We start from the raw sequence: 21,459 nt of genomic DNA on the forward strand, positions 1-21,459 counted from the left end.
TAGCTCTGAGACCAGGCGGCAGGGGAGAGAAGTGGGGTGAGTACACAAGGTGACAAGCTTCAGTGACCCTGAAGTCATCACTTCCTTGTTCTGAGTTCTCAAGAAGAGAGGACAGGATTCTCCCAACACTCAGCACCCTCCCTGCCTTGACCAGGGCCCCTTCTCTCTGATACTCCCAGTGTGCAGAACACAGCATCCGTTTCTACCTGGCGTTCTCCTGGGGTGGGGTCCCCTTTGGTTTGGGGTTCTGGCGGTGTCTTGGGAAGGATGTTGAATCCAACCGTCTGCTGTTGCCCTCCTTTCTCTGCCACCGCCCTCTCCCCAGCCATCCCTAGCAAGGCCATGCTGGCTGCCCCTGGGGTTTTCAGGATATGAGAAATCAAATAGCCCAGCCTGTGCCCACAGTCCTGGCTGGGTCAGGCTCTCCTTGGGTCTGGAAGTACCTCCAGTGCCAGGCCCAGAGGTGAAAGTGGGCTAAGCAGGGCTGTGGCATGGGAGCTCTCCACAGGCTGGCCCAAGGACCCAACTGTGGGCCTGGGAGGGTGAAAGCTGTTACTTACAACTGAGTCTGGAAGATCACAACCAGGACGGAGAAGGCGACACCCACTGCCACACCATAGGGCAGGCTGAGGAAGAAGGAGGAGAGGAAGCTCACTACCCAGATGCACTGTAAAAAGAGAGATGTCAAAAGCAGACCTGGGGAAAAAACCGCCTCTTTCAGGAAGTCTTCCTGAATTAGCCAAGGCCATTCTCTGCTAGCACAACCTCAGACCTGCTCTTCTTCTTCTTTTTTTTTAAATCATGTTTTTGCAGTATTTTAAGTATTTGCAGTATTTTAAGTATTTGCGCTTTGGTTACCCTTGCCTATTTCCCTTAGACTGACTGTGGTTGCCTGTGTTTTCAGAAGAAGCCCTGGCACACACAGGGACACAGCATCCATAAGAGCATGCGTCTTGGGTCAGATGTGTTTGGGTTTGTTTATTTGGTTGGTTGGTTTTGAAGTCACAGGGTCTTGCTCTGTTGCTCAGGCTTGGAGTGCAGTGGCAAGATCAGCTCGCTGCAGCCTCAAACTCGTGAACCCAAGCCATGCTCCCACCTTACCTTCCTGAGTAGCTAGGACTATAGGCACGTGCCATTACACCCAGCTAACTTTTTATTTTTGTAGAGAGGGGTTCTTGCTATGCTGCCCAGGCTGATGTTGAACTCCTGATGTCAAGCGATCCTCCTGCCTCAGCCTCCTGAGGTGCTAGATCACAGACAGGTTTGAGTCACCACACCCAGCCCAAAGTTTTGTTCCTTAATGACCATGTGGACCCTGGGTTCCTAGCCCACAAAAGGAGAGTAACAATGCCTACCTTATGAAAGCATTCAAAAGTTAAGGAGCCTGATGGTCCTAACCTAGCGACGGGTGCTCAGCGAGTGATCAATAAATGTGAGTTCCCTCTCTCTGTCTAGCAGTGTGCTGCATGGGCAACGGGAACTCAGCAGTGCTTTCTGACCGGCTGGGGGCCTGGTTTTGTGTGTGTGGGGGCAACACTGAATGACGTTTTGATAGTTGCCCCCTCTAGATTTTAAGACCCACACATTCCTCTAAGGGAAAGACCTATGCCCAGGTTCCTGTAGAGAATTCCTGTGAAGATCAAATGGAAACACAAGTCGCCATATGAACAGAAGGAAATACTGCCATAGCGGGGACTTGTTGGGCTATGATAAAAGCAGATCCTTGGGCTGGGAACTGAGGTATAATTTTTCTCCCTATCCTCATCACTCCCTCCCTGGGTGACCACAGATGAGCCACTTTTCTTCCCTGCTCTAGGTGGGTGAGCCTCCCTTCCCTAGGAGACAGTCCAGCCCAGAGGTGTGGAGTCCAAGACTTGGGATTTTAATCCAGACTCTACCACTTCCTACCTCTGTGGCCTTTGATGATTTACTTAACTGTTCTGAGCTTTGGTTTCATCGTCGTTAAGAAAGGTTAGTAAATCCTCTCCCATAGGTGATGGTGGGGCTTGCATGGAGAGAATGCAGTGTCAGTACACACTGACCTTCATTACAATGCCCAGCGGAAGACGTGGTGGGGTGTGCGACTAGTCATAACAATAAGTCATGTTTGCAGAATGTTTATGCTCATGAGGTGTTTTCCCACTGTGATCTCATTTAATCCTCGGAACCAGGGCTTGACGCAACCGTCACTGCGTGACTCTCACCCCTGTTTACAGATGAGGAAATAGAACTCCAGAGAAGTCTAGTCACTTGCTCAAGATTTAGGTCCTCTGGCTTTATGTTCTAGGGTTTTTTTTTTTTTTTTTTTTTTTTTTTTTAAGATTTCCTTTTGCTTTTTTGGAGCTGTATGTCATAAAAATAGTTAACAGCTAAGTTTTATTGCGTATCAAATACGATGTAGACAACATGCCTACTTGTATTACCCTGCTTCTTCTTCATAGAAAACCCTGGGAGACAGAGAGTATAAAGTACCCATTTCCCAGATGAAGACTCCAAGACTTGGAAAGGTTAAAGGGCTTGTGCTGGCCACGTAGCCAGCAGATGGCTGAGTTAGGGTTTGGACGTAGGCTGTCTCACTTCGAAACCTGGGTTTTTAACCACTCAGCTATGCTAATTAGGAGGCAGCCGACTAGAGGGTTCATTGTTAGGACAGGGCCAACTGACAGGGCTATGGGGTTGGAGGAGAGGGCAGGGGCACGGCCGGTACCCGGAGGCTGCCCGATACTTACGCAGTCCAGCTTGCTCTTCCTCCACAGGTAGTAGGGATCGGTGAGTTGCTTGAGGGAGTTCTTGAGATTGACAGCAATCAGGGCTCCTAGCACAGACTAGAGAAGCGGAACATTGCTCTATGCCCCGGGGGGTTCCCTTCTTTTTGCCCTCCTACACATACCTGACCCCAAAGCCTGGCAGGACAGAGATGGGGAACACCTCCCCTGGCCGATCCCCCGAATCTCTGCATTCAATCTTAGGTTTGGAAAGTGCTGGTGTTAGAGCCATGGGGTCCTTCCTGGCCCCATCCCTGCCTGACCTCTCTTCCCTTATCCCTAAATGACGCATGCCTAGAGCCCTCCCAGCCAGGCTGTGTGAGAGCCTGGTGCCCCTGTAAACACTGCCTAGGGATTCGACTCTGAGGACAGAAGGCTGGAGTTTGGGACCAGCCCTGTGCTGTGAACTGCCTCACTATGGACAAGCTTACTTAGACTCTCAGACTCAGTTTCCTTCACCTGTAAAATGGGGAGGATAAAAACTGCATTGTCTACCTCACAGGTTGTGGTTGAGACTAAGTATGACCATGGTGGCACTTTGTAGTCTGGAAAGTGCCACACAACTCTCAGGGATTGTTCTTCCTGGAGTCTCTCACTGTCCTCTGCTCGATGGCTGGGATCTTACCTTGGGGAGAGGATACAGATAGGTTCCCAGGACCAGCATGGTGATCATCACCACCAGAGACACACACAGGCTTGCCACCTATTCCGAGAAAGAGTTGGGGAGAGAGAGCAGGTGTGAAATTTTTGCTCTTGATTTATTTCCAATACATGGCTTTGGAGGAGTAGAGACTAGGAGGGAGATGAGGGTTGGAGAAGAGCTGGCTTGGCTTACAGTGCCCAGGCTTCACTGGGGCAGCCATTCTGTTACCACCTCCACCCCATGCCCCTAGTACAAGGCTCACCTGGGACTTTCCTCCAGCTCCATCCACAGCCAGAGTGACGGAAAGCGCACAGCAAATGACATGAATTTTAAAGAAGGAGCCAAAGAAGTTGCTGCAGCCCAAGGCGATCATCTCCTGTGGGGAGGGGCAGGATTAGAAGCCAGTGTGGGGTGGAGGGGCACCGGGACCAAGTGCAGTCAGGCATGCAAGCCGGACTGTAGGCCTAGGACCTGAGAGTGACCCAGTGGCTATAAAGTCACACACTCCCAGTCAAGAGGAGGCCAGAGGCCTCCCTGCCTCACCTCAGCCCAGTGAGCCCCCCAGCCAAGATGTCTCATGCCAGGCCTGAGTTGACCTGTCCCGCCCAGCCCTGCCGGAGGTGGCCAGAGCTACCTGGTTCGAATCCACGTTGTAGCCATGCTTGTTGGCCAGGGTCCGGCCCATAGCCAGGTTGATGACGTAGCCCACAATGGCTAGGGAGAAGGCTGTGCCTATCATGTCCTTCCACTGTGAGACCACAGGTGACACCGGGGTGGGAAACCTGCCGAGGAGCCAGGAAGGAGGCAGAGCCCAAGAATGTGAGCAGGGAGGGCAGCCAAGTCCTTCACCAGCCCGCGGAGACCAGCCAGGCCCCCATGGTGTGCCGGGATCTTTACCTAAGTTATCCCATTCAGTCTGAATCCTCAGCACCACCGCATAGGGTAGGCACCACCAATCCTGTTTTACAAAGGTGGAAACTGAGGCTTAGAGAACCTAACTTGCCCAAGGTCACTAGGCCAATATGTGGCAGGGCCTCATTTGTTTACTCCCAGGTTCTGAACTCTATACACTTGTGAGTCCACAGACCCCCTAGACCTCTAGTGCTGCATGGCTTTCCCTCCCGTGCACGCTCCAGCCCTGCAGGACGAGCGTCGCCCCTCTCCTCTCAGAGCCCAGCATGGTGCCTGGCACAGAGTGGATGCTCCGTGAATCTGGTTGAACCTAATAGCTCTCTTTCTGCATGGACAAAGAACCAATGCATTAGAGCAATACAAAGAGCCAGCAAGGGGCTGATCAGAGAGGCTTCGTTTAACAGCATCAGTTGAATGAGATTTAAAAGGGGAATGCGGCAGTTAAGACTCATTTATAGCCAACGTCTGCTGGTTGTGTGGCCCTTCTCCGGAAACATTCATACATGGTCAGTGTCATACAGTTTCTACTGCATTTTCGTAGAGGTCATCTTGTCTCCCTCTCCGAGCTCAGGCCTTAGCGGGGCATGTGGTGCGGGTGGGCCAGGCTTCTGGGCCACTAGACTCACCCGCGTTGGATTTCTCCCACGATCTGCATGTGATACTTTTTGGGCATCTTACAGCCCCCGGAGATAGCTGTTGCCACCACCACCTGCAAGCCCCAAAGCGGAGAATGGGGATTGGCCATAATCTGGGGCCAGGGCAGGGGTCTCTCTCAAGTCTTTCTTTTCTCTGGGGACCCTGAATCCCACTGCCCTGTCTCCCTAGGGGAAATTGTCAAACCAGTAGAAAGAGAGGAAGCACCACATGTGGGAGATGGGATGGATTCACATCTCACTTCCTGTCCAGTGGAAGGGATGGAGTGAGGAGGGGTAGGGGCTCCCCTGGCCCTGACTGAGCTGGTTTCTTCTTCCCACAGTCTGGCCCCCCAGCACCCCAGCTCTGGACAAGGTCCTTACCACAATCATCTCTGTAGGGATGGGGAAGCGGATCTTGTGCATGTAGCGAGCATTGAGCTCCTTCACCAGTACCAGGAAGGCACCGCTGATGAGGGCGAAGATGAGCGAGGCGATGTTGGTGTGGGGGAGGTTTTTGCAAATGTCAATGAAGGTCTGGGGGAAAGAGCATCATGCTCACAGGCTCCCACCCCTTCTTCCCATACTACCCCACCTTTGGGTGTCTGACCCAGCAAAGGGATGCCATCAAAGCTAACGGAGGCATACCAAGACAGAGTTCAAACCCTGATCAGAAACACTGTCCCATCATCCACCACGCTTTCCCAAAAAGTACATGGGGAACTCATGCTGGAAAGGGAATGCTTTCTTCTTTGGAAGAGTTTGAGCTGAAGGAGGAGGGATGGAGATTAGACGTGAGGAAGGACTTTCTAAGCAGGGAGAGGTTGAGGCGCTAGAATAGGGAACTGGTGGAGAGTGTCCAGCTCTTTTCTGCAGGATTAACTACCAAGAACCTCAGCAAGCCTCAAGGTCGTGCCTTTGAGCCTCCTAAGAAGGAAAGCCCCTCGGAATCCTCTCTGAACAACAGCTAAGCCAGCCCTTGCTTGAGAACATCTTACAATGAGGCGCTCACAGCTTCTTAAAACAGTACAGCCTCCTCATGTGTCTGCTCGAGCCTTGCCCCATTTGCAGGGGTGCATCCCCAGACTCACAAAGATGATGGACCCCGGGCCTGTGTAGGAGGGGACGGTCAGTCCGAAGATGTACTTGAGCACCGAAATCAGGATCTGCAGGCCTGCGGCCGTCATGAAGCCCCGGATGAAGGACTCGGAGAGGTAGATGGCCACAAAGCCAAACTGCACAAAGCCCAGGCCCATCTGAGAGGAGGAAAAGGGCGGTTTGTGGGGGAAGAGCGATGTAGCTCATCAGTTCCAACAATCCGCCCCACTCACACCCAGGCCTGGAGCTCCATGCAGCCCTGGGATAGCAGTAGCTCGAGCGAAACAGGCCGTCTGTGACCTTCACCTGCCCTTCATTGTGCTCTACATTGTTGCCATCAGACCTTCAGTTCCTTTAGAGCACGGGCCTTTTTGTTACATCGCCTCTCTGGCTTTGGCTTCCTTATCTGTAAAATAAGCCTAGTCCTCCCCCAGTGTTTTGTCTCTCAGTAAATGACACCATCATTGACCTGGTTGCCCAACCAAAAACTTGAGAGTCATTCTCCCTTAACCTCCCACATCTAATCTGTCACCAAGCTCTGTTACGGCTCCTGGTAAAATGTTCTTTTCAAGTCCAGCCCCATCTCTTTCTCTACCTGGTCTTGGCCTGCATGACCCCTGCCAGGGCCTCCGCAGAGCCTCCCGACAGGTCCCCTGCCTTGATTCTGATCCGCCTCCCACTCATCATTCTCTGGGCAGCCCAAATGATCCATATAAACTGCCAATCAGACCCAAAGTCTCTGTTTAGGGGACAGACCACAGATTTCATTGTCTGGCTTCTGCCTACTTTTCTAGCCTCTTCTGGGGTCCTCTACTCTCCAGCCACATCAAGCTCCCTGCTGTTTCCTGGGCAGATCACACTGTCTCAGGTCTCACTGTTTTTAGGCACTGTTCCCTCTGCCTGAACCATCCTCTGTATATCTTGTTCCTGGTTAACTTCTCATCCTTTAAGACAGGTGGAGTGTCACCTCCTCTTTGAGGTCCTCCGTGACTCTCTGCTCGGTTCCTATAGGTCTCTGTACATAGCTCTACTCTGCTGCTTATCTCACTGCATACAAATATATCTGTTGACATGGCTCCTTCCTCTGCTGGGCTGTAAGCAGCTTGTGAATTGGACCTTTTCTTACTTATCTTTGTATCCCAGGGTTTAGCCCAGTTCTTGGCACGAAACTGAATGAATGAGTGAATGAAAAGGTGTTCTCTGGGACTGCGTTTTGCTCTTGCATTCTGTCATGTTGTGCTTCCCTTCATAAAACCTAGCAGAATCCTTTGCAATCTCTTGCAGGGATTTATGTCGTGCAACTGCTGCTGTGGCTTGGAGCAGAGGAGACTGGAGCGGGGTGAGGGATGTTAGACAAACTTAGCAGTCTGCAAGACTGTGCTGGCAGAGAGTTGGGCTTCTCCAAGGGATAATGGAGAGAGGCTGTGAGTCTTTTAGACAGTTTTAAAGCTCAGGACAGTTTTACCAGGTGCAGCTGTTGTTCTTTTGTATGGCCCTGCTAGATGCAGGTGAGGAGGTACTGTTAATTTTCAAGGTTCTCTTTAGCCCTGGGATGGGGAGAAGGAAGTAGAGCCCTAAATTAGATTTTTTTTCCTTTTTTCTTTTTTCTTTTTCTTTTTTTTTTTCTTGAGACAGAGTCTCGCTCTGTCGCCAGGCCGGAGTGCAGTGGTGCGATCTTGGCTCACTGCAACCTCTGCATCTCGGGTTCAAGCGATTTTCCTGCCTCAGCCTCTAGAGTAGCCAGGATTACAGGTGCATGCCACCATGGCTGGCTTATTTTGTATTTTTCATAGAGATGGGGTTTCACCATGTTGGTCAGGCTGGTCTCCAACTCCTGACCTCAAGTGGTCCGCCTGCTTTAGCCTCCCAAAGTTCTGGGATTACAGGCATGAGCCTCCATGCCCGGCCCCTTAAATCAGATTTAGCATTAAAGCTAAGGCTTTGAAGCAAGGGCAGGGTGGTCTGATGCCTTCCTAGCAGGGTTGGGGTCTGCCCCTTACCTGGATGATGGCAGTGAGGCAGGCTAGCGTAGCTGACACGTGCAGCCTCTCCGCCTCCATGGCTGCTGTGTCCACATAGCTCTCATTGGTGGCATTGTTGAAGACCTGGAATTTCGACTCTGGGGCCAGCTGCAGACAGATGTTACCCACCAGGATGCTGATAACGGCAAAGGTACCTGTGGTGCCCCACCCAGCCAGCAAAAATCAGATGTTTGGACCACACCCATGGAAACCAGAAAGGGGCCCAGGAATGCTTCCCACCCCCCAGGTGGATGGATCCCTGCACCTCCAACACTATTCTCCATCATAATAATACCAACCCTGACTCCAACCACGATCTATGCTATTCAAGGCACTTTCAGCTCAATGCTTAATATTGTCTCACCGGACACATGAGGAAATGAACTCAGAAATATAAGCACAGCCTGAACCAGAAACCAGCCCTTGTGACCAGGCTCTCCTCCATCTCAGTTAGCACCAGAGAAGTCCAGATGTCCCTGTAGTGGCCAGCTGAGACCAGCCAGGGAGTTAGATGGTGATTTCTCACATCTGTTTAACCATGTTATAGCATACAGTATATCTTGTTCTGCCAAGTCTTTCTCTCATTCCAGGGAGGAAGATGGAACAGGTAATGCTAACTGAACTCAAGGAGGCTCAGTGGTTTCTCCAAGGTCACCGAGGACCCAGGACTGATGTTCACAGTGACCATTCCCCTAGGACTGACCTTCACAGTGACCATTCCCCTAGGAGTGACCCACACCAACTCTAGGAGAGTGCAGGTGGAAAATCTCCCGAGCCCCCTTCGCCACACCTCCCATCCTTTCGGTCTGGGTCATCCTGCCTGCCCAGAGGGGAGGGGCCTTACCTGGCACCATCTGGTGCACACCCCCCAGGAAGAAGTAGGTCAGGAGGGGGAAGAAGGAGGAGTAGAGGCCATTGACTGCAGGAAGATTGGCCAGTAGAGCAAATGCCATGCCTGCAGAGGACAAGGAGACGGAAGCTCAGCAGCATGGCTGTTTTGTGGGGATCACAGAGGGATGGAGTGGGGATGAGGAGAGGAATGTTGGGGGTACGGCAAGCCAGGCCTGGCTGAGGGGACCCCTTCACCTTGTGGGACCTGGATGGATCCCCCGCTGAGTCCACCAAGCAGGTCGGGGACGATGTAGTCTTTAATTTTGTACTTGGGGAGCCAGGAGAGCACAGGCAGCAGCCCAAACACCACAGCTTTGATCTTGGCTGAGGAACATCTGGAGGGGAAAGGGGCAGATTTCCAGTCGGCTCTGCATGGCTTGGACATTCCGAGTTGGAGAGGGATGATCATATCCTGTTCATTTCATTCATTGGTTCATTCTAAATTCACTGCACTGTGTGCCAGGTATACTGAGAAGAAATTGCAGGAACTTTTTCTTGAGAGCTTGTCAGCTTGCCCTGGGCATTAGCTGGAGGTCTTTGACTGCCAGCTGCTTACCTGGGGAGTTTACAAGACTTGGCTTAAAGGTATGAGTGTCATGGTGGCTTAGCCTTCAGAGGTATCAAATCCATCCCCTGGCTCAGATGGCCTTTCTCTGGGAAAGACTCCTCTGAGTCCTTCTGTCTGATCCCAGGCCTGGGTACCTGTGCCTGGGCTCCTGCCGCTGTGTGTGCATCCTGTGGGGCAATTCCTTGCTTGTTGTCTGTCCCTCCCACTAGACAGCAAACCCCACCATGCATGGCAAGAAGCCTAGCTCTCCTGTTCATCTTTGTACACCTTGAGCCTTATACAGGGGCACTTAGTAAACATTTGCTGAATAAATGAATGAGTGAATACCTGAGTGGGACCTGCCTGCTGCCATTTTTCTTATAACTTCCCTGAAAAGGAAGGCTCTATTGTTCCTGCAGGGTGCAATCTGCTGACTCACTGTCCTTTATGTGTGGAACTCCAGTACCGGAGTTCTTTCTCCTGTTAATTCACTGGGCAGCAGAGGAGGGAAGAATTCAATGGTCAACGCAGGGTGGGCAGAGTTGATCCCTTCCCTGTTTGTTGAACACCTCAAGGTCTTTTCATAGAAACTCGGGCGCGGTAGGAACAAGGGCTTACAAACTCAAGGGTGACAGCCGGTGGATTGATGACTGGAAGTGGGTGAGGGGCATTTGCTTTCTTTCTCCCAGTTGAGGGAACTCACATACTTAGGGCCCATCTGGTGACTCACTGGCCTGCTCTGATGAGGTTTCCTTTCCTGCCCAGCACCAATTCTTGCTCTTTGCTGTTGCTCAACATAGTTTCCCTGACACTCGGTCCCCTGGATGTCACCCAAGACTGAAACCAACACAGACAATGCTTTGTACCTTGGAAAGTCTGAGCAGATTTTCTCTTCCAACTAACACTCCATGAAACGGCATCATCATCAATATCTTACCCCTGGTCCCTGCTGGGGCTCATGGGTGCCTCTGCCAGCCCTGGGACGCTGGAAGGGGAGGTGGATGGGTGGTAAATCGCTTAATGCAACTCTAAAGCCTTGCTCAAAGAGAGAACCAGCCCTGCAGGGGCTCCATCAGGTCTGTTTGTGGCAGAGAAAACTGGGCTTATGAATAGAGAGCTGGCTGGGGAAAGAAAAGCAACTCATTGGAGGGCTAGGCCATGCCCAACCTTACTTGCAAGTCTGCTGTATGTTGGGCAAAACAATCGAAAGCTTGGAAGAAGGGCTGGAAACAGAGGCCAAGAGGAGAGTGGAGAAAGGGATTAGCTTTCTAGACATTCATTCATTCATTCATTCACGAAACAAATATTTATCGGTGTACCTTCTCTATGCCAGGCACTGTTCAAGTCTCTCTTGCCAGTATCATGGGAATTGTTAGTTTGCTATATCCCTTTACGGCTTTCATTGTCCTAATCTTTTAGAACAACAGCAGATCATCTCATCCTCAGACTTTGTGCCCTAAAGTCTCTTTGGGCGCAGAGACTGGGAGAGCACAGCTGCGAGGACAGACTGTAACTGGGCAGAAATGGAGCCTCCCAAGAGAAACAGGGTTGGGCCAGGCTTTTAGTATAAACTCAAGTGGGTGATTCCCCCGGCCCGAACCAGTTCCACCTGCATCTCCACTTCAGCCATTGCCAGTGACCTCAATCCGGGTAACTGAATCGGGAGCGGTAGGAACAAGGGGAGTTTCCCCAGGGGAGTGAGGGAGAGTGAGCCGGCCTATAGCTAGGCGGGAGGAGGTCTGCCAGGAGTCTGGGAAGGGCGAGGTGATGCTGGCAGCCCCAGCCTCCTGGGGTGTGGGTATGGATCACCTCGAGTAGCGCCTCCTTAGGGGCAAGGTTTCAGACCCACCATCGCAGTTCCAGGGAGCTGAGAGTGGAAAGAGCCTTGGTGCTGGCAGGACTACACCCTGGTAGGTCCCCTCAGGAAAGTCCAGGAATTTAGGTCCTCCTTTGGGCATTCTCTGAACCAAGCAGAGGAAGGAACATCCAGGAAGGAAAGGACAAAGAGTTTGGGGTGATGGTAACTTCAGGTATTTTTTGTAAGGAGGGAATAGGGCGTGGAGTAAGGGCTCTGATGCTCCCCACCCCTCCATAATGTAGCATGACCATCTACCATGCCTTAACAAACGCAAAGGGACTCGGGTGGAATGAGAATATGGGAGATGCCAGGCAGGGCTTTGGGGATGCCCTATAACCCTTCTGGATGGTTCTTGCTTCTGCTCCCCATCCTCCCTGGGGGGTCTCAGTACAGATGAGGTTGTAGGATCTTAAATTCATTATACAGAACCTCGCTTCCCCAGGGCTTCCCTTAACCCCATCTTAGGGACACCAGTGCAGAAGCCGTGTCCTGGTGCAGAAAGGATTTTGGTGGGGAGCAGAGGAGGCAGGAGTCTGGGTTCTGGGCCAGTTACCTGAAGGCATTGTGAAGTTTCTCTCCCACTGGGTATGTCCGGTGCTTCTTCTCAAACTCATCGTCAAAGAGGGTGAGGGAGTATGCGGCTCTGTCTACCACGTAGCGGGGCCTGGGCTGGCTCATATCTGGGGCATTTACAAGCTTTGGGAGAAGCAGAGGAGGGGAGGGTGAGGGGACATACCTCCCCAGTGCCAGCCCAGGCCTTGTCTCTCTGGTCCTTGCAGCAGCAGAGTTTTATTCTGGCCTTCCCCGCCCCCATAAAGCAAGGTGCCTCCCTTCCTTCTGTCAAGTTTTTCCGTGAGACTCCCTTCTCGAGGTGGCCTTCCTTCCCAGGCACTGATGATGCATATACTCGCCCTGGCTGTTTGGCTTGGCGCTCAGCACGTGGCTGGCACTCCACACCTGTGACATCACCATCACCCCCACTGAGCATAGGGGAGGTAGAAGTAGGAGGGTAGGAGTCCCCGCTTGATTCAGCACGTGGACCCTACTCTCCCCTGACCACTGGTGCCCCAACAAACCATACTTCCTCCCTAGACCCCGGTTTCCCTGGCAGAAAGGCTCCTACCATTCAGCCAGTCAGCTTGGAAGAAACAGAGAAAACAGCTTTCCCGGAGGCAGGGGGATAGCCAAGATGACCTCAGGAGGACCCTTCTTGGATAAGACACCTAGAACTTCACCAACAGGTTTCCCGGTGGGGGGACAATGGTGTGTGTGGGGAAACCAGGATGGTCTGCCTGCCGGCTGTCTCTCCCACGGCTTCCTGTGCCTAACCTTTCCCCCACCCTTGTGTACTGCTGCTCCTCTCCTCCTCGCTTTTTGCGCAACCTCACTGATGTTCCAGGAGCTGAGTTGGGCAGAGCTGAGTGCCAGGGCCCCTGAGGCCAGGAGGAGTTCCCCGTAGGAACCTTTCCCCCTCCCTCTTCCAGCTACTGGGCCTCCCACCTCCCCTCTACCCCCCAGAGCTGGGAGAAGTTGCTTGGAGGACCGCAGAGAAAGAAGGGCAGAGAAGAAAGAGATGGGGCAGGCTTAGAGTGAGGATTTGTATCTGGGAGGTGGGGAGTGTGGGGTGGCTGTGGCCAGTTTGGCAAAAGATTTGAGATGGGGTTGAAAGCGGGTAACTACATGGGGGCTAGAGATGCCCCCAGCTTCCTAGAGGGGAGCCTGGGTGAGTGGGGAGGTTGTCAGAGGGCAGCAGGTTGCTTTTGTAAAAGGGTCCAGAAGCCTGGGTTAGTCCTGCTTTAATTGAGGACGTGGGATGGGCAACATTACTTCTCGAACTTCAGATTCAGTATCCATAAAGTGGGGGTAACAGACATACCTCAAGGGTTGTTGTGAAGATCAAAGGAGTTAATGGATAAGAAAGGGTTGTGTAAAATGTAAAGCGTGGTGCAAATGTGAATTTCTGTTATGAACAAGATTGTGCTCAAGTCGGTGAAGGCTGGGCTGGTGCATTCCATTCATTTGGTCTTGGGATCCCGAGGTCCACTATGAACTACAGGTGAGGGTGGGATGCCCGGCAAGACCCCACAGGTGATACCCAGAGGAAGGGAAGGTGGGAGAATGAACCTGCCCCCAGCGCCTGTGCCCAGCCCCTCGCCTGGCCCTTAGTGTGTACTCAACAAATGCTTGTAGAAAGAATTGATAAATGGTGTTTTGGAGGAGACATGGGCAGAAATGAATAAGGGCAATGGCATGTGAGACATTTCAGTGGGAGAATTGAGAGACGGGGTGACTTAAGGAAAACAGCGCAAGTTTGAGAGCCAGATGACCTGGGTTCAAACATTCAGTTTCTTCATCTGTAAATGAGAATAATAACAGTCGCAGGCAGTTGTTATGAGGATTAAGTGAGATCATGTGCATGAAGAGGCTGGCCTTTCACAGGCACCCAGCAAATGGTAGCGGTGGTGATCACTATGATTAAGTGGGAGGGTGCTTTCTACCTCCTAGGAGAGGCTATTCAGAGGCTTCCGGCCCTTCACCCACCCGTGAGGCGGGGTGTGCCCACTCTCCACACGCCCCAGAGCCTGCAAGAGTCTGGTTGTCCAGGTGGTTTGCGTGGGGGGCTCAATGAGTGGAAAGCATGACCTCAACCCATAGGAACTCAGAGCTCCAGAACTTTCTTCAGAGAAAGACTCATGATTTGGGGAGTCTAGCCCAGGCCACTAAACAGATCACTTGCAAAAAAAATATATATATATATATATATATATGTATGTATATATACATACAGCCAACAATTTCAAGAGGGGCTGAATCGGAAGAGAAGAGCCCTTTGGAGGAGGAGGTGATGGAAGATCTTGCTTCCACACCAATCAGCAGGCAGTGATCCCTGAAGCATCTTCCTAGGCTGCTTTCAAAGAATCTAAGTTCCAGTAGTGTGTTTGTGGGGAAGGGAGTTATTAGCGTCTGATTCTACTGAACCCTGCTATCTCAGACTCCCGCCCTGATTTCCCCACTTCCTCATGGTACGTTTCCTTCTGCCCACATCCTTGTTCCCGTCCTCTCCCTCCCCCTCGGCCTTCACGTTCAGTTGTTCATCAAATCCTACTGCTATTTCCTTCCTTCCTCCCTTCCTTCCTTCCTTCCTTCTTGTCCTTCTCTCTTGACCATTGCCTCCATGCTCCACCCAGCCTGTCCCATTGCCGCCCTCTTCACGTCTTATCCCATATCTGGGCTATTGCAAAATTGATTTGCTGGTCTCAGCCATGCTCCTCCAACCCAGCCTACACTCCCTGCTCAGAAACCTCCATCTCCCTTATTTCCAGGAGGATTAAGCCCAAACTCCTAATCTGGCATTTTAATTTTTTATCCCCTGGCCTTGTATTGGTGGATTCAGGAAATCTGTTGACTGGGTCCCTCCATACCATCTGGGCTGGTCTTTTCTGCACCCGCCAAACAAGCCTGGGTCTCTGTTCCCATTTTCCTCCTTAACCTGAGGTGCCTGACTCACTTCTGCCTTTCTGGACCTGCCCATCCTTAAGACCTGTTGAAGTTCCTCCTCCTCCCCTCTTCTTCCTCTTCCACTCCTTGCCCTCCTCCTTCTTGCCTATGGAGCCTTTCCTGACCACCTTGCCCCTGAAGGATTTCTCTTTCTCCTGGGATCTCCATATGCACCCCTCCAGCCTGTACACACATGTTGGCTTTGTCCATTTTTCCTTTGGGAGGAAAGCGGCGGGGGTGGTGGACGTCCTTCAGGGAACAACAGGTAGGTGACTCAGGACTAGTTCTGCCCCTCTGGGTAGGCTTGCCTACAGATGGGGCACCAAGATGCTAGGGAGTCCCCTCTGACACAGGCTAACAGAGGAAAAGCCTCCTTGCTTTACTGGAATACAAAATCTGTCTCTTTCCCATGCCCTTTGCTCATTTCAGAAATAGGATGCTGAAGGGAAGAAGGCTCTGGAGCTTTCACAATCCTGAGTTTGCATAAAGAGGAGAACCCAGCAGCCAGTCAGAGTCAGAAAGTTTTGTGTAGAAGAGAACTTGAGGACCACACTGGTCCAATTGTCTCATTTTGCAGATAAAGGGGTTGCACTTGATTCCAACGCCAATGTTCCTGTTGGAAAGGGCTTCAGACCTTCCAGGGCCAATGCTGATCCCAGGACAATGTTTTCCCTGAGTGGCATTCAGAAGGGCCCTTTCTGACCACCCTGGTCACCTTGCCACCCCAGCTGATGGGACAGGACCTCTGGGTTCTGTTACTCCTCTTGAGGGCTCTGGTTCCCCTCTGGCCTTGGTTTCCCAGGACTATGACATCCAGCGTTGCAAATCTGCAGCCACAGGAATTCCCCCAGCTCCTGGTGAGGAGGCACCCTTGACATATTTCCTAATTCCAAGAACAGGGGTTGAGGCGGGGTGGGACTTAGGAGGGGAGGTTACTTCATCCCAGCCAGCCCTTCAGGTAAGGACAAGAGGTGGAGGGAAGGGGAATGGGAGTGGCATGGTGGGGAGGAGGGGTCACAGAGAACTAGCGGGGATGGGGGTCTCAGGGAATCAGGTCTCAGGGTCTCAGAGAGGGTGTCTCATGATGCTAGGTTAGGGGCAGGAAAGTGGAAGAGGGAGTGAGAGAGCCAGGTTCAGGGAACATGACAATCTGATCCCCAGTTAAAAACAAACAGCCCTGCTACGTGATGTCAGCATTGCTGGAAAAAAAGTCAAGTGCCCTATTGCCAGAGATGTGTATCTTCAATCCCTGCTCCCCCTTCCACTGCCACCCATCCCCCTACCAGGTCAGGGATAAACAGCAGGTGCCGTGTGACAATACTGAGAAACAAAAGGGTGACCCTTCCCCTCCTCCACTGTACAGGGAAGGGGGGCCTGGTCCCAAAGGGCTGGAGGGACTTAGGGGGATTGTGGGACTTAAGGGGAGTAGGGGTGAGCCAGGGATAGTAGAGGCAGGTGATGAGGGTGCATGGACCATTCTATACCCTGGCAGGAGAGTGGGCCAAACCTGGAGCAGAGGGGACACAGGGGTCCTGTGAGGTGGAGGAGCCAGAAGAAGGGAAGGAAAGGGAAAATAGACCCTGTGGGGTGGGCTGGAGCAGATGCCCTCCTGGGTTTCTCCAGGACTTCTCCTCCAATGAGCTCATGCCAAAGCAAGCCCCAGTACCTCCTCCCAGTCACATTTCTGACCAGGTCTCTGTCAACACTATCCGAATACTGTAGGCAGAGGTGGGCTCAGGCAGAGAAGAGCTCAGGCAGAGATAGTGCCTGAGTGAGTGGATGCACCGAAAGGCTCGGACCGGCACCTGGCCGTGGGAAGCATGCAATAAACTCCGACTACTATCGTTACTGCTGTGACTCCAGAGGAGCCTCTCTCTGGCTCTGCCATCTCTAGCAGGCACTCTGCCTTTTTTGGCTTTCCTTTTTCCATCTGCCCTTCTACCTGCTGCCCCCTGCCTTAATCCCTCCAAATTTTCCTGAGACTTGATTAGAGGAACAGCAGAAAATCTTGTGAGAAGAGGGTAGACCATCTGGGGAGCAGGACGGTGAGGGGCCCATTGGTGGGTTTTGGTCAGGTCTGGAGGTGATCCTGTCACTGTGGCTCAGGCTGACTTGACCCTCAGTCCTGGCGGGGGTGTGCATGTGGGGGAGGGGTTTTTTGATGCACGTGTGCCAGGCACGGGAACAGGCCAACCCACCCTGGTGTCCTTATCACTCATTCCTAGCCGGCTGGTTGCTGTATTCTGGGAAGAGGAAAGGTCACTTTGAGGTTTCCCCTTTGCTCTAGCTGCTGGTTGCCTCCCCTCCTCATCCAGGGTGGGGGCCACAGGGCAAGAGCAGAGCAGCCTCTGAGTGACCCAGATGTGAATGTGAGCTGGGTTGGACAAGCCAGCTGGAGTCTTGGCGGGACACTATATCCCTGGCAGGAGGAGGGAGGAGGTAGAGACCTCTCTACCCCCAAGGCTTTTTTTTTTGAGACAGAGTCTCCCTCTGTCACCCAGGCTGGAGTGCAGTGATGCAATCTCGGCTCACTCTAACCTCCACTTCCTGGGTTCAAGTGTTTCTCTTGCCTCAGTCTCCCCAGGAGCTGAAATTACAGTCATGCATCATGACACCCAGCTAATTTCTTTTTGTATTTTTAGTAGAGACGGGGTTTCCCCATGTTGGTCTGGCTGGTCTCGAACTCCTGACCTCAAGTGATCCACCCGCCTCGGCCTCCCAAAGTGCTGGGATTACAGGCATGAACGACCATACTTAGCCCGCCAAGGCATTTTTAAGCACTCCTCTTCCTTCTACTGTCCCTGTGTTTCCAGGGCAAATTTCTCCCCACTTCTCACCCCAGCCTAATGTCCTCCTTGTGTTGAGGGGAGGATGAGATGTCCCTAAGGTGTCTTCCCACTCTCTGGCTGTCCTAGAGACTGCATACCATGTGGGGGAGAGATTCACTGATACCACTCCCCAAATCCCCAGCCCTTATCTCCAGGCGGACTCTCCCTCCCTCTGCACTTTCCCTGCTGGGGATAGGTGCTGGGCTGAGGAAATAGGCTCCAGAAAGAAGGGACTGAGGCTGGACTCTGAGAATCGCTTCCCAACACTGAGGCCTGACAAGGTCATGGGCTCCTTGGAATGGACACTGGAGGTTAAATTCCTAGAAGTCTTTAAGGAGACTGGGGCTGCCTTCACTTGGAAGCAGGGCCTGAGCAAGGAGACCAGCGAAGGGCCCAGCTGCTCTGGTCTCAGAAATCCAGGCTTCCTGCCCAGTGACGATCAACTCCCCTTGAAAGGGTAGTCCTGCCCCTTCCATCTTCCAAGTAGTGACCCCACATCTCCCAGAGCTTGGTCAGTGTTGAGCTGATCCTCGATTCCCCAGCAAGCTCAAGGGGGTGGGAGTCTGGCTGTTTAGTATGGTTTAAGAGGCGCTCTTGAATACTGGGTCTATGCCAATCTCCGGAAGACTCTGGGCATTCAAAGATAAAGAAGAGTCCGTCTCTGCCCAGGGTTTATACAAATGAGACTCAGAGCAGGTGGCTGGCTCTGGGACGTGCTTGGGAAGGCCATCCTGGCAGTGGAGGTGCTCCTGGGGCCTGCTGGTCTTGGTGCTGCCCAAGCAGGGTCTTCCCAGGTTCTGAATGCCAGGGCCAGGATGAGGGAGGCGGGGGAGGACTGTGGGGCTCTGAGGGAGGGTCATCTGGATGAGTGAAGCCACTCAGGGGGAAAGCCCTCCCTCAGTCTGCCCACGTGGGGGGCTGTGGCACTCCAAGGCCTTCCTTCTGGTGCTTAGACCTGTGGGGCAAGTGTAAGGAGGCAGTAGATGCTGGAATGGTAAAAGCGTTGCCAGGCCTCAGCTGGGGACCTCTGGGCTGATTTTGAGGAATGGGGGCACTACCTGAGAATGGCTTGGAACCCCTTGGAGCTGCAGGATGAGGGGTTTGGAGGCTGAGACCCTGGGGAGCTGGCTGCTCATCCACTGTCCTGGCCCAAGCCCTTCTGTGTTGAAACATTCACCAGGGAGTAGGGTGTCCCCGGCACCCGCCTGCCTGATGGAGCTGGTCCCTGGCTCACCCTCTCCCACTCCTCACTTTCCTCCCCCTCCCCCTCTTCCAACTTCTCAGGACTAATGGGGAGCCATGGGATCCTGTGTAGTCTGTGCTGAGTTCCCGAGCTTGTGGAGAAGTCAGTGAGTGAAGAGGGTGTCTGGGGGTAGGAGGAGGGGGAGACAGCCGTAAAGAGTGGGCTGGTGAGCCAAGCCTTAAGAGCTTTCACCTCCAAGATGCGAAAAGAAAGGGAGAGGAGAGCCTGCAGCTTCAACGGCTTGCGAGGAGGAAGGTCTAACACTTTCCTTTCCCTAGAAGACCTTTACCTCGCTCCGTTTAGGGGTCTGGCGACCTCCTCCACCACGCCCTCACCCTGCTTGCTCCCTCAGCCAAGCTCAGCCTTGCAGCCCAGGTCCATACATGGACATGAAGACCCGAAGGGCTCCTGAGAGGGGAAGAGCTGGGGGCTGCTCTCAGACTCCAGGGGACAGAGTGTCCTTCCTACTTGTGCTCAGGTGGGCCGTTGGCTCCTGTCATCCCTCCCTTCAGTACCCCTGGTGCCCGCCCCCTTGCAGGGACGACCCCAGCCCCATGGGGTGGGCTGGGTTGGGTGGGGCTTACCGGTGGGTGAGCAAAGCCGGTTGGGCAGGGCTGCAGGTGTGTCTGGGGAGCAGGCAGCCGAAAGGTGTTCCTGAGGTGTGTGAAACGGCTCTGCTCAAATAATCCAGGGAGGCGTTTATAAATAACTTTTCCTCAGGGCCACGGGGTGAGCCCCGGCTTCTGATTGGCTCAGAGGGGAAGTGGTTTTGAACACTACACCATAGCTAAGCCTGAGGAGATAGGAAAAAGAGATAAGGGGAAAAGGTCCCAAATGAACAGCACTTTTTTTGTTTTACCTGGGGAGCAGGGCTGTTTGATGGGAGCTTGGCACTTCCTAAATCCACCCCAAAGACAATAGGTCACATTCAGCGGGGCTCCTGCCCCACAGGCTCCCCCAAGGCAGCCAGGAGGAGGGGGACGAGGCAGAGGAGGGGGACAAGGCAGGCTCCTCTGAGCTTGCTGTCCTGCTGCTTATGTGGCCGGGGGTCAGGCCAAATAGCCTCTGGGACAATGGGAGCTATTGAGGCCACCCGAGGGGTGTGCTCTTGGGTCTGCTTGCTTTGAAGATGGGAGATCTAGGGTGTGGGAAGACAGTAGACCTCTGAACACCCTTGGGGAAGGGGAAGAACCATGTCTGGGAGGCCCTGGGAACCTTTAGGAGGTTTGGGGTGGTGGCAGAGACCTGGTCCCCAGTCTGTCCCCAATCTTAAGTCACTTGTGAGCTCTGTGCCTTGGTCTATCCATCAGTACAATGGGGAAAGTATTCCTGGCCCTACAGGTAGTGTGCAAAGAGAACCCAGGGGTTTGTGATCTGGTAAAAGAGCTCAAGAAACTGGACTTACAACAATTATATGAGAGGTGACCTGAAGCCTAGCAAATCTCCACTTCACAGGCCTCTGCCGCTTCCAGGAATTAATGTCTCCTTGGGTCATGGCACTGCTCTGGCTGCTGCCAGCTGAGCTGCCCATCCCAGGCCCATTGAGTACTGCAGAAGGACCTCAGAAAGCAATTCTGGACAGGGGCTGGGAGGGGGGAGTGGGGGAGTTTCTTGATCTACCTCCTGGGAGGGGGAGTCCCTACGTGACACCAGACACCCTTTCTTTGAGACATCAAGAGCTGCACTGTCCTTGTCCTCAATTGTCCCCCCATCTCTCCAAAAGAAACCAGAGGCTCTGAAGTGGTCTGGAATCAGTTCAGGGGGCATCAGTAAGGCACCTCTAAAAGTTGGGGCGAAAGTTCCCCAAGGTGAAATGAGCTAGCTTCAGTACGTAATAGGGACTCAATAAATATTTGTTAAATGAATGAAAGAGTGAATTGTCTGCAAGCCCAACCCTAGGGATAGTTTGTAGATGCATTGTTGTGGGGACTAGGGAAACTCCCGAGGTCACGCAGAGTTGTCAGGGTGTAGCCAGAATTCAAGTGACCCAAGTGTGCCCTGACTCCTGGCTGAGGGAAGGATGTGTGTGTGGACACTGCATTGGGGAGCGCTTCCCCAGACCCCTGTGTGGACTGAGCTGCCATGTTGCACATCCCTTCCCATGGCTTCCTCTGCTTCACTCCCGTAACACTAACCACAGTGAATGGTAATTACGCACGGAATTGTCAGTCTTTCTCCGAACACCGTGAATTCCCTGAGGAGGGCATATGGGCAGTGCTGTTTTGTATCCCTACCCATCTAGCCCAGTGCCTGGCACTTAGGAGGAGCTTAATATAGACTTGTGGAATGAATGAACAACTATACGATAATCTTTACACAAAGCAGAGCCAGAGGGTGAGAGTTTGTCCATGCATCTTCAGTATTGCCCAGTGGCATCGGTAGCCTGACCTGTTCTAAACTTCGGCCAGGAAATTCCTAGAAAGCAGATGAGTCATTAGGTTCTTCCTATAGTCAGGTGACAGTGGCCATCAATATCAAGCAACTAAGTCCCCTGGCTGAGACACAATGTCCACCAGAGAATCT

At 52.8% G+C, this 21,459-nt stretch overlaps 1 protein-coding gene across 1 annotated transcript in view; it reads right to left on the bottom strand.

The window, feature by feature from the left end:
• Positions 1 to 19,610, bottom strand: part of SLC26A9 (solute carrier family 26 member 9) — a 28,241-nt gene extending 8,631 nt beyond the window's left edge. Inside the window, exons 1-13 of the mRNA XM_017525475.2 lie at positions 19,521 to 19,610; positions 11,921 to 12,063; positions 9,158 to 9,297; positions 8,916 to 9,026; positions 8,051 to 8,226; positions 6,044 to 6,208; positions 5,337 to 5,489; positions 4,947 to 5,029; positions 4,043 to 4,190; positions 3,671 to 3,784; positions 3,391 to 3,468; positions 2,730 to 2,825; positions 561 to 667 (exon numbers count right to left, since the gene is read on the bottom strand). Of these exons, the coding sequence (XP_017380964.1) occupies positions 561 to 667; positions 2,730 to 2,825; positions 3,391 to 3,468; positions 3,671 to 3,784; positions 4,043 to 4,190; positions 4,947 to 5,029; positions 5,337 to 5,489; positions 6,044 to 6,208; positions 8,051 to 8,226; positions 8,916 to 9,026; positions 9,158 to 9,297; positions 11,921 to 12,045 (1,496 nt within the window). The 5' untranslated portion in view covers positions 12,046 to 12,063; positions 19,521 to 19,610. The remainder of the gene's footprint in view (positions 1 to 560; positions 668 to 2,729; positions 2,826 to 3,390; positions 3,469 to 3,670; positions 3,785 to 4,042; positions 4,191 to 4,946; positions 5,030 to 5,336; positions 5,490 to 6,043; positions 6,209 to 8,050; positions 8,227 to 8,915; positions 9,027 to 9,157; positions 9,298 to 11,920; positions 12,064 to 19,520) is intronic.
• Positions 19,611 to 21,459: the final 1,849 nt, after the last annotated feature.

This window comes from Cebus imitator, unplaced genomic scaffold, assembly GCF_001604975.1.
Source record: "Cebus imitator isolate Cc_AM_T3 unplaced genomic scaffold, Cebus_imitator-1.0 Scaffold38, whole genome shotgun sequence".
Lineage (NCBI taxonomy): Eukaryota > Metazoa > Chordata > Mammalia > Primates > Cebidae > Cebus > Cebus imitator.